This window comes from Chrysemys picta, chromosome 1 (assembly GCF_011386835.1).
Source record: "Chrysemys picta bellii isolate R12L10 chromosome 1, ASM1138683v2, whole genome shotgun sequence".
Classification (NCBI taxonomy): domain Eukaryota; kingdom Metazoa; phylum Chordata; order Testudines; family Emydidae; genus Chrysemys; species Chrysemys picta.
In genome coordinates, this window is record NC_088791.1 from 303,283,993 (window position 1) to 303,296,793 (window position 12,801).

The 12,801-nt window shown below is 44.0% G+C and overlaps 1 protein-coding gene across 2 annotated transcripts in view; it reads left to right on the forward strand.

Annotated features, from left to right (window-relative positions):
• The window catches only part of SMAD9 (SMAD family member 9), a 65,310-nt gene that overhangs the window by 50,354 nt on the left and 2,155 nt on the right, over positions 1–12,801 (forward strand). For both annotated transcript variants that reach the window (XM_005286585.5, XM_065581316.1), the window contains one exon: positions 8,152–8,408. In XM_005286585.5, the coding sequence (XP_005286642.1) occupies positions 8,152–8,408 (257 nt within the window). The remainder of the gene's footprint in view (positions 1–8,151; positions 8,409–12,801) is intronic.

A 12,801-nucleotide genomic window follows, 5' to 3' on the forward strand; every position in this document is an offset into this window, starting at 1 on the left:
CAGTCCAATCTGATTCTGTGTTTCTAGGGACTTTTACCAGTTAAATCTAAGAGAAATCTAAGGTTCTTTTTCAAGTGATTGCCCACATGTATTCCACTTCCATTGAAGTGCACGTGTTCCATACACATACGACTGAATTCTTTTGGCCAGCAGTGTCCATTGGGGCCATGCCTGCACTCTGTATGCCCTCGTGTCCCCCTTCTGAGGCCAGAAAGAGCAGAGCAGGTCCAGCCGTCCATCAGTTCCTTCTGATCGCCTGTGACAGTAAGACCAAACCCCTGCAGTGCCGCTTCACTGTGCATTGTGTGACTTTGCCTACTCATGTATATAAATTAATTGTAGATAACGTCATTAGTATAGTTGCCATTTTTCTCTTACACCTGCTAGGTTTAAAACAAATATATATATATATTTAGTGTCCTTAGAGGCTTCTCTGGTACCAAGACTGCTGTAGCTGAAACAAAATCCCTGGAGTTCAAAACTTGCCCCTCCTGTGATGCAACTATTCTACTCAATGAGCATTTTAGGTGTCCTTTTGCCTTGAAGAGGGGCACATCCCCATCAGATTCTCCATCTGCCCACCCCTTCTCCAAGAAGACACAGAAGGCTGCTCCTTGCTGCAGCTCATCTCTGTTAACAAGTTCCAAATTGGGTAAAGCTTGCCCAGTTGCCAGTATTTAGTGGAAACTTCTAGTCTGTGGCAGCCAGGTTGCTGGACATCTCTTTGATCTGTCATGTCTTTCCTCCCTGGGAGTTTGGCATCTGGACATCCCAGCTTGCCTGGAGTTTTTGCAGTTGTTGCTCCAACAGAGATTTGACAGCCCTCAGCCCTTTCTGGGAATCCTCCAGATGCTGCTGTAATTTTGTTTTGTCAAGCTTCCAGGTCTTGTTTTAAATTCCTTTGAGAGAAAACCAGCTCTGGTTGTATGTCTTGTTTAAAATCCCACTGGTCATTTTTGATTCTGCAAGCACCTCCTTTATTTGTTCCGTCTTGGTTCAACAGGAATCCAGCTCACAGTCTCTTTCTCTCTCTCCTTGGAAACTGGATGCCACTCTTGGCATCAGCATGGCCCCTTTTCAACCTGAGCGGCTAGTCACATTTATGGGGCCCTGAGGATGTTCCAGCTGGAAGTAGAAGTTGATGGATTCTGATATTCTCTTTGATGCAGTCTCGTTTATTTACTAGGAATGTACAAAGTCCTCCTTCTCCGAATGCAGGAGGAACCCAGAACAAAAGGAGCAGTTTCTTAGTTTACAGATCCAAGCCTTTTTAGTCCACAGCCCCAAAAAATCTCTCTAGCTTTTTCCAGGGTCACATGGTGTTCATAGGCTACTGCTTGGCCTTCTTGCTTTTTTGCCTCTCTCTCTCTCTCTCTCTCTCTCTCTCTCTGTTCCTGTCTTTTTCAGTCTTGTATCGCTTCTGACGTTCCTCTCCCTCCCCCATACACACCTACCCAAAACAATATTCAGCCAAAAGCTTTTGGGTGGATTCACACTCACCTACAGTCCTCAGCTTAAACCTCTCCAACGCATCATCACTGATCTACAACCCATCCTGGACAATGATCCCTCGCTTTCACAGACCTTGGGAGGCAGGCGAGTCCTCGCCCACAGACAACCTGCCGACCTTAAGCATACTCTCACCAGCAACCACACACCGCACCATAAGAACTCTAACTCAGGAACCAGTCCATGCAACAAACCTCGATGCCAACTCTGCCCACATATCTACACCAACAACTCCATCACAGGACCTAACCAGATCAGCTACATTATCACCGGTTCATTCACCTGCACATCCACCAATGTTATATATGCCATCATGTGCCAACAATGCCCCTCTGCTATGTACATTGGCCAAACTGGACAGCCACTACGTAAAAGGATAAATGGACACAAGTCAGATATCAGGAATGGCAATATTCAAAAACCTGTAGGAGAACACTTCAACCTCCCTGGCCACACAATAGCAGATGTAAAGGTAGCCATCTTACAGCAAAAAAACTTCAGGACCAGACTCCAAAGAGAAACTGCTGAGCTTCGGTTCATTTGCAAATTTGACACCATCAGATGAGGATTAAACAAAGACTGTGAATGGCTAGCCAACTACAGAAGCAGTTTCTCCTCCCTTGGTGTTCACACTTCAACTGCTAGCAGAGGACCTCACCCTCCCTGATTGAAACAACCTCGTTATCTCCAGACTGATTCTTGCCAGCATATGTATACCTGCCCCTGAAAATTTCCATTACATGCATCCGACGAAGTGGGCATTCACCCACGAAAGCTTATGCTCCAATACATCTGTTAGTCTTAAAGGTGCCACAGGAGACTCTGTTGCTTTTTACACTCTCCTTGTATCTTAGATGGGGATTTATGCTCATAGGCATGTTAATTGAAGGGTGAGTTCACACCTATCAATCTCAATGGGGGTTTAACTCAACCCACAATAAGGTTTCACCCAGCTCATAACAATATCTTCCTGCCACTTCTGTGACCAGCAAATGGATCACCAGTTTTAACCTTCTCAAAATAAAACAAAGCATGGAGTTTTGGATTTCCTTCTCTCTCTTCATAGACCACTGCTTTCTTTTTTTGTTACTTCTCTCTCTGAGGGGATCAGAGTAATTGGGACATTTTAACCAAGGCTATGTCTACACTACCACTTTTGGCATAGTTACTGCCACTCGTGGAGGTGGTTTTATTATGTTGATGGGAGAGCTCTCGCCCACAGGCATAGAGCAGCTACACAAGTGATCTTACAGCGGCACAGCTGCAGCGATACAGTGTAGACATGGCCTAAGGCTCAGTTAAAACAGGCCCTTACTGTCTACTGAAATCAACAAAAGTTAGAAGCCTAAATGCCTTTGTGGATTTGAGCCTAATGATCTTCTGTTCTGTGACTGGTTCTCTTCCTTGTTCACACAACTTTGAATCAGCACTTGCCATGAAATGATTGTCAAGTATCGGAGGGGTAGCCGTGTTAGTCTGAATCTGTAAAAAGCAACAGAGGGTCCTGTGGCACCTTTAAGACTAACAGAAGTTAGTCTTCTGTTAGTCTTAAAGGTGCCACAGGACCCTCTGTTGCTTTTTTCATTAAATGATTGAAGATCAGACTGGAAACCAGGAACTCCTGAATTCTGTTTCTGTCTCTGCCACTAAGTCACTTGGATGAGTTGCTGAAACTCTGTGTCTTGGTTTCCCCTCCGTAAAGCTGAAATAATAATACTTATCTAATTGACATTAGTTGTCTGAGGATTAAGTAGTTAGAATCCGAATGTCACTTAGAAGATCTAAAACAATTTATGGATAATGATGTTGACATTTAGTCTTATAAAAGTTTTGATATAGGTCACTGATGCATTGGCAGGCCAACGACAGAAACAGGGAAGAAATGTGAACAAATTTGGCCTTGCCACAGAAAAATAAGCAACCCATCTCTACTACAAGTGTTTCCAGGAGAATTCTAGCCTTTTAAATAATGTCTCCTTTCCTGATTGGGATCCAGAATAATCAATAAACATACATGCCCCTGTTGGTATAATCCCAAATGCCTCTATTGCAGTCTGCATTTAAAAAACAAACAAACTCTGAAGTGTTCAGTTATGGATTTCCCCCTTCCATTGGAATGACTTCTGCTGGAGGACATAAAACAGCCAAATTGAACCGGACTATTCCCTGCTGAAGATACACTCAAGTTTTTTCAGGTTGTAATTTATTTAGTTGCAGTAGTAAGTCTTGGTCAGAAGCTTTCATTAAGCAATGATCAGCTAAACTACATTTCCTTTTTTTTTTTTTTTTAAATGAGGGTCCAACAGAATACAACTCTCAGTGGCCCCACCCAGTTCCCAATCTCAAAACAATATTTTAATTGTCTCTAGTCCAGTCTTGAGACTGAATGATTGAATATGGTAAAGGCCTAAGCCAAGTAACAAATCTGATATGCTTGGTACAAAAAACAGCAAATCTGAAGGCCAAATGCAAGGCCATTCCTCGGCCTCCCACCTTTCTACGTACACCTCAACCCCGATATAACGCGACCCGATATAATACGAATTCGGATATAACGCGGTAAAGCAGTGCTGCGGGGGGGCGGGGCTGCACACTCTGGCGGATCAAAGCAAGTTCAATATAACGCGGTTTCACCTATAATGCAGTAAGATTTTTTTGGCTCCCGAGGACAGTGTTATATCGGGGTAGAGGTGTATTTTCCTTTGGAACAATTAAGATGTTGTGATGCTTCGTGAAACCCCAAATAGTTAATATTTCTTTTTGAACAGTGGAAATGAGAGAGTCGTCCAGTTCCAGTTTATCTTAAAATGAAGACAAAGACTGTATAAGAACATACGCTAGTAGTGTGTTGTAGATCCATAAACAACAATTGCTAGGCCTCTCACGGTTAAAATTCTCATTTGAGGCAGCTAGTTCCTATGAGTTTCTGCCCAAAGGGCAAGAGAGGGAATGATCTCCAGAGCAGGAAGAAAATGTGGTAAACACTAATGGTTCTCATCTGTTCAGATTTGAAGATCTGTCTGTGTTGATAAAAAAATCCTAGAACCTTACATTAGGAATCTACTCAAAGGAAGAAAGCTAATTGCCCACGGAGGATCCTCATCCAGCCGAGACTCTTAATTTCTCTGCATTTCCTATTCATCCAACTTGAAAGGAAAATGCCCAGAAGGAGGGGAAATGCCCTAAGCACAGGACTGTAAGACAGGTCCAATGATTCATAGTTCCTAAAGCATGTCAGATAGACAGATGAAAGCTGTTGAAATGGATACAACTATCTCTTCTGTTAACAGAAAAAACAGTGAGTAAACAAGATTAGGTCACTAGGATAAGTGTATGTAATAGAATTGTTATCCAGTGTACCAGCATGAAACAGTTTCCTGGAAATACCACATCAAAGCAAGTAATAATCCAGAGCACAGTGCAATTACCTGCTAGAAATTGGTCCAATTTCAGCAGTCAAACTTCAAAGACAGACATGAGGCTTCTGATCTGTTTACTTTGTAGTACCGAAAAGATCTGGAGGATTCTAGGGTGCCAGATCTCAGGGATCTGAAGAGATGAACAAAATCCCATAAAAGCATGGGAACTCCTGATTTGGGGATTCTGGAAGTGAGTGCAGCTGACTGGCTGTCATTGAAAGTGCTTGTCTCCAGTGAATGCATACTGGAGAAATGGAAATACTTACTGGCATTTTAGTTTCATTATATTCATTTTTTTTTTTTAAATCCACAAAAATAAAATACTGTCACCCAAATGTTCAGAAGTGACTTATGAGTTTGGTTGTCTTTCATGTTGGATGCTCAGTTTGAGATACCTTTTAAAGGGATTTGATTTTCAGAGGGTGGGTACTCTGCATTTTCTGAAAATCAGGTCCTTTAAGTTGTCTCAAGTTGGGCACCCAAAATTACTAGCATCTGCTGAAAATTTAAGCCACAGTGAATATTTCTATTCCTAGTTTTCTCTTCCTGCCCCGAGGCTGGTCAGTGGCAGTGTTCTCGCTCTGTCTGCCTATATCACATACTTCTATTGCCCTGTCACTGTAGTGTCTGAGCAGTTCACTATTACATATATTTATCCGCACAGCACCCCTGTTGTTCCCACTTTACAGATGGACAAAAAAAAGAGGCACAGTGGCTTGTCTTCATTGCAACAGGTAGCTCCACAGTTACTACACTTGAGATAGCTTAGCTTGAGTGAGAGCAGCCACACTGAGCTAGAGATTAACTCTAGCTAGTGCCTGTGCAACATTAATTTGGCTTCCTTATGCATGTGCGTTATGATACAGTCTTTAATTACGTGATCATATAGTGTGTTTTCCACAGAACCCATCTCATTCAATGCACAGGTTGGACCTGCTCTGGACATGAATCAGGGCTGTGTAGTGAAGGCAACTGTTGTCTGTGTGACTCCTGCTTCATTTATTGCCAAAGTTGGAAGGTGTGTGGTGAATGGGGCAGGGGACTACAGTAAAGGAAAGCATGGTCTCATGTTGAAGGCAGTTGAATGCTGCCCTGAAAAATTGGATTCTGCCTCTGCCCCAGTGCTCCTGTGTGATGTTTGAACTCATAAAGTACTATATAATAACTATATATAACTATATAAGTAGGGCTGTCAAGCGATTAAAAAAAAATAAATCATGACTAATCGCGCGATTAAAAAAATTAATCACTCGATTAAGAATAGAATATCATTTATTTAAATATTTTTGGATATTTTCTACATGTTCAAATATATTGATTTCAGTTACAACATATAATACAAAGTGTACAGTGCTCACTTTATTATTACTTTTATTACGAATATTTGCACTGTAAAAAAAATAGTATTTTTCAATTTGCCTAATACAAGTACTGTAGTGCAATCTCTTTATCATGAAAGTTGAACTTACAAATGTAGAATTATGTACAAAAAATAACTGCACTCAGAAATAAAACAATGTAAAACTTTAGAGCCTACAAGTCCACTCAGTCTTACTTCTTGTCCAGTAACCCTTGTCTTGCCAGGGGCCCGTGAGCAAGGAGGCATAGCCTCCCTTGGAGACTGATGGGGAGGGACAGACATGCAGTCCTACATTCAGGTACCAGCCCATTATTACTCCATCCATGTAATCACTATATCTCATGGTTGTTACTGTAAAGTCACAAATTTCCTATACAGAATAATAAAATATTGCTACTGATACATATAAACATCTACATACATACACTTTAAATATAACATATTATCATGCACAGAACAAACCTTTCAGTGATTTATGTCACAATTCTATTCCATACAAAAAAACTACACCAAAAGAACATTATTAAGGTTGCAAAATCAAGCATACTACAAAGTTAGGAAATGCCAGAATTAAGGTTGCCTGCGGAGTCTTAATTTCCTCCCCTGCACTCCCAATGCACACTTGATATGCCTCATTCAGTACACAGAATGGCTGGTGCTCTCTTACTGAGCAGCCATTCAACAGTTCGTTTTATCCTCATTGTTCAATGTGGTCCCTGCCTTATTTACACTACCCAAACCCTGCTACAAAGACAACAGTATTAATTTCCTCATGCGTTTTCCGCTCATCGCTACAGCATCTGAGTGTTTAAAAATATTAATTAATTAATTAATTACTTTTCCCAACACTCTGAGAGATGAGGGGGTATCACTTCCACCTTACAGATGGGGAACCGAAGCACAGACAGATTAACACCAAATGTATTCACTAATTTTGAGTGCCCCAGTCTCTGAGGCCCTGGCCCTCTAAGCAGGGCCAGGCAGCAAGTAGTCCAGGGCTCTGGCCTCAGGCAGAGCAGAGAAACGCGTGGTCTAACAAGCTCAGATTCTCAGGCAGGGAAGATCAATAAGCAATCTAGGGCTCAGGCCTGCAGACAGGTTAGAGCACCAATCTAGGGGCTCAGACCTTCAGGCAGGGTGGCGCACCAAAGAGTCTTGACATCCTAGCTCTGGCAAGCAGCAGACAAACGCAGGCTTCTTGGCCTAAAGTGGGGAGGCTGCCACGCTGGGGTGGGGGTGGCAGTAGGGGGGCCCCAGGCCCACCCTACTCCACTGGGTTCCAGCCCAGGGCCATAACATTGGCAGGCCTTAACATGGTTCCGTCAATGGGTCGCGGTGATCCAGCGAAACATGCTGACCTGGATTCAGGCAACAACACAACTGGACTATAGTCAGGTGTCCCTGGGCTACTTCCTATACTCCCTTCATTGTGTACCTGGGTCTTGGGGTTGTCCTCAGTCTCCCCAGAATATGTCGCCAGCAACAGTCCCAGCAGCTCCTCGGCATCCTAGTTGGCTGGCAGCTCTGGTGATCCTGGTGAGTTAGCGCAGTTGAGGTCCTCTTCAGGCTCTCGTTCTAGCAGCAGGTGGGAGGCATCTGTCTCCTTTGGTGGCTCTAGGCCAACTGAGCTTCAGGGCTCGCCCTTTATACTTCCTGCCCCACCCCTCTGCTTCCAGCAGGGTGGGCATGGATGTCCTGGCTCCATGCACCAAGGTGTGGACAGGGATTCCTTCCCATCAGTCTTCAAGGGAGGCCACGCCCCCTCGCTACACTGTACAGAAGTAAAGTAGCCAAAGCATAAAGCCCTGATATAATATATGTCAAGGATTACAGAGAAATAACTTGTGGTTTTGTCCTTTCAAGGTGTCCATCTCTATTATGTTGGTGGCGAGGTGTATGCAGAATGCGTGAGTGACAGCAGCATTTTTGTACAGAGCCGCAACTGTAACTATCAGCATGGCTTCCACCCAGCCACTGTCTGCAAGATCCCCAGCGGCTGCAGCCTCAAGATTTTCAACAACCAGCTCTTTGCCCAGTTGCTCGCCCAGTCAGTCAACCATGGCTTTGAAGTGGTGTATGAGCTGACCAAGATGTGCACTATCCGAATGAGCTTTGTTAAAGTAAGGATTCCTTTTCTTCTGTTGCCTTTCTGGAAAGAAAAGGGAAATCTCAGGGATTAGTTAACTGTGTTGATTTTTTCCAATAGAGTTTTGTCTAGCCACCAACATAAAAAAATGCATGAATGCTACTAAACAATTCAGTCTGTAGTTGCTGTAGAATGAAAGTGATGGGGCCTAGCTGTGAGGTGCTGAACACCTTCAGTTTTCATTGAACTTGGTAGGAATTGATGGTGTTCCACACATTTCTGATCTCTCGCCGCAAGGAACGAAGAGAATCTCTTCAAAGCTGTTCATCCTTCCCAGCCATGTTCAGCTAATGAGTTAGCAGCTCCTTATGATCAATAGTATTGAAGATAACTGCCCACTGACTTGAGGAGACTGTTGACCACTGAAACTATTGCTTTTCTGGGCCATGGCCTGGTCTAAAGCCAGACTAACTGCTCTCCAGAAACTTGGAACGTATCAGATTCTGCTAGAGTTGATTTTTCTACTGTCTTCTCAATGCCCTTTCCCAGCAAGAGGAGACTAGGGCCAGATTTTCACATCTACGTACCCAGAGTCAGACTCCATAATCTGTATTTATGCCCCTAGATAAAGGTGGGATGATTTTCAGAGTGCCCATCATTCCCATTCACTATCCTTTGGAGTTGGGGTTGCTCAGCACCTCTGAAAACCAGCCCACTGCTGTTTAGGTGCAGAGTTCGAAGCCTGACTTTAGGCGCCCAGGATTGGAAATATCGACCTAAGTGAAAAATGGCAACGCTTAGGAGCAAGGGATAGAATACAGAACTTTTTGAGCTCTGCCGGCAGCTTGCCCTCTCATTTACAATTACAGTTTATAACCTCACAGGCCCATCCATCTCCCATTAGCTTGTCCTGACTAAGGCCATGTCTACACTACGCAGCTTTTAGTGACACGGCTGTATCAATACAGCCGTGTCGTTAAAAGTCGGGCAGCGTAGCTGCTGTTTGTTGGTTCTTTTGCCAGCAAAATACTTTAACACCTCTGTTAAAGTTTAACACCTCTGACAAAAGTTTTGTCGTTCAATTGCCAGTGTAAGACATAGCCTAAGAGGAGCCTGGTGACTTTCAGGTGGTTGAACAAACCTCTCCCAGTGCCTCTCGAGCTTATGATTGCAGTTCTGGGAGAAAGCTAACCACAGAGGACTGGAAGTTTTTCTCTGCACTTCTTCAGCTCTGGAAGACTCCCCCTAGTTTATCTTGTTTGTAATAACTGACAGGTCTTTGCAGCTTTATACAAGAAGTGGTGCTGTCCAAATGACTGCAGTTAGCTGACTATTTATGCCAGAGGGGACGGGGCTTTTGGGCCAAGAATCAGGACTGATATGCCTAGAATGAATATCAGCAGGGTCAACCACCCCCCTCCTCCTTGCAAAGTGTCTAAACAGCTTTCTTAGTGCAGACCTTTCCTATAAAACCTTAAGGACCGAAGTCCTATCTGCATTTTGTGGACATTAAAAATCCCCTGGCACTTTTTTCCTAAGGCAAAGTCTCCCAAACCATGACCTGCTCTGTTATGCTGTGCTCCAGTTTGGGAAGGAATTGAAGTCTTGTACAACTCAAGTATTAGTAGCGAAAACAGTGTTCTTTGTTAGTGGAAGACATGAATGGGCATGTTTGTTCAGGAAGTGCACGCAACACCTTCATTATCTCAGTAACTCGCTGGCGCTCTCTTTGATGTGTTATCTGGAATCAAACCTGAGTGGCAGGGAATGCTGTTGTGTTTTCATGCTGAACCAGACTGCTCCCATGTTATCATCTTGCGTTGTTGAAACAATTGTAAACACTATATCACCCTTTTGGCTCCCTATCATCAATGTGTGAGAGGTCCATTTCCAATCTTTTCAAGCCTCGTTGCTCCTTTTTATTTGTTCCTTGAAAAACTGCTTTGGGAGTCCTCTTATGGTCATTTTGGCAGCAAAACCTTGTCTTCTCCACTGGGGACGGAGAGTGCAAGAAGCCACTTTCTGTCCCTTCTTCCCCCAGTGCACCCATGCAGCAGCTGGTTAGGATTACAACTGTAATAATACTAAGAACTTAACAAATGCTTTTCATCTATAGATGGCGATGTTCTTTAAAAGGTGGGTATCATTTTCCCTGTTGCAGATGGGGAAACCGAGGCACAGAGAGGTTAAATGAGACCTTTACAATCACACAGCTTGTCAGTATCAGGAACAGGAATCAGGTCTTCTGACTCCCAGTTTGGTTCACTTCCTCTTGGACTACACTGCCTGAGGCTGCAGTAATAAGGAGACGACCTGGAAAACACACTTACTGTGGTGCTCCACAGCTTGAAGGGACTGCATCGCTTGTTCATGTGGGACATGGCCAAGCCCCAGGCTCCCTTCATGTAGGCTCCTGTTGACAGAACCTGCTGGGAGCGGCCTGTGCTGCTCCTACTTGGAACCGTCAGTATGGACTTCTGCTGAGTTCATTGCCTCCAAACCCCTGAGCCATTTGCTCTGTGCTGGCAAGCTGGCTCTTGGACCCTCTACTTAGTCACTGCATCCCCATCGCAATCATATGGCACAAGACAACAAGGCTAGGATGTTGCCCGTAGTTTTGATTTCACTCCCTTTCTAATCACTTCGGAGAGCTTCTCCGTCTACTTAAGCTTCCAGCTTCATTTTAGTACTGGGAGCCAAGAATGCCAGCTGCAGCCCAGGGCAGCCCGTTCATAAGCAGCAGTGGAGTTGGAGTAACTTTCTTTGATAGGGACACAAGCAGAAGTCACAGTTCCTTGCCATTTTAGTCATGGTGGGTTTGAGTGTGCAGCATGAATAGTAACAAACCCATGAAAGAGCCTGAGAATGTGTTCAAGCTGCCACGAGAGGGAGCTGTCCAGCCACCTAAACATTTGGCTTACTGCAATGTAAGTCACTGTTCCATGCACCAAACTGCTCAGGTGTACACAAACTTCGATCTCCCCCCCACCCCCAGATTGGCAGTACTGCCAATAAAGTGAGGGGCTTAGGCACTTCTGACATTTGTTCTACTGTCTATGCACTTTCTGATGAAAAAAGAGCACAGAACACACCAGTATTACAGATCCAGGAGATCTGGTAGATAAACTGGGGCCAATGTAAAGAAAAAGAGTTTTTATGAAAACTTTTCCAGAACTTTAATGTAAACTGACTTCACTGCAGCCCAGAATGACACTAATTGATTAAAAGGAGCCTGTTTGAGAGGCCCCAAAGCTTACTCTTCTCCCTGTAAAAATTCCACCATATTAAAGTAAATGTCTCTTTGGTGATGACAAACCTATTAGCCCTCCAGATCAACAGCAACATAGATAAACCTCAGCATCTTTGCTCAGTGACCCACTAAAAGTGCCTGCTCCTGCCAAACCCACTCATGCTCACTAATATCTTAGTTTGTGCTTAGTCCTATTGACATTGGAGTTCTGTTCCTGGCTCTGACATTGCCCAGAAGTGTGACTTTGAGCTAGTCTTGTAATCTCTCAAGTCACTTAACTCAGTGAAATCAGCACAATAAGGTACTAGTAGCCCCACTAGGTGTGGTAGAATTGGGCCTTCTGTGTTTGGGCTGAAATTAGGCATAGTAGCTCCACTAGATTTCATACTGAACATTGTGGTTTATTTTATGCAGCACAATAAGAACTCGGTTCTGCACTCATTGAAACAGACTTGCTGGTTGTCCTGGTTGCTCCAGGACTCCAGTGCATTATTAACTCCATCACACTCTCTTGGGGGTCTCTCAAACCCCAGCCAGAGTCCTGGGCAGCTGGCAGAGTGGCCTCCTGCTACAGGATCCACTGTGGAGAACTGTTGAGAAGCCTGAGGCTCCTTGTATATCCTGTCTCCTTGCGGTGGGGTCTGTGAGAGCCAGGCACAGAGAGGAACAGAGAAAAAGTGCGTGTATGCCCCATATACCTTATCTTAAGGTGAGGGTGTAGTTGATAGAGGAGACAGAGGGAAATAGGAAATGAGGGACACGGGAAGATTGAAGACCCAAAGTGAGAATGGTGGAGCAGGAGATGAAGGGATGATGAGATAAGGAAAGGGAACATACAGAAATAAGTGAAGCCCAAAATGTTCCCCTCCCTAGAGGAGACTCAAAGAGAGGAGGAACCCCTCTACTCCCCATTAGAAGAAAGGCATGGGGAGAGAAACCCGTTGCCTCAAAAACCCAGAATGAGAAAGCTATGGAGCCTCCCCGTAAGGGACAATTGCAGGTCAGAATCGCCAGAAGAGGAAGGGGGTTGATGGAGGATGGAAAAGCCTATAAATAAACTAAGTGTAAATTAGAAGAGGCTCATGGGGCCTTGTAGAAATCTCAGTATTCAAACATCTGTCTGAACCACGGACTTTTAAATAATCGTGTCACCAATAATCTTAAATTCACTGAAATG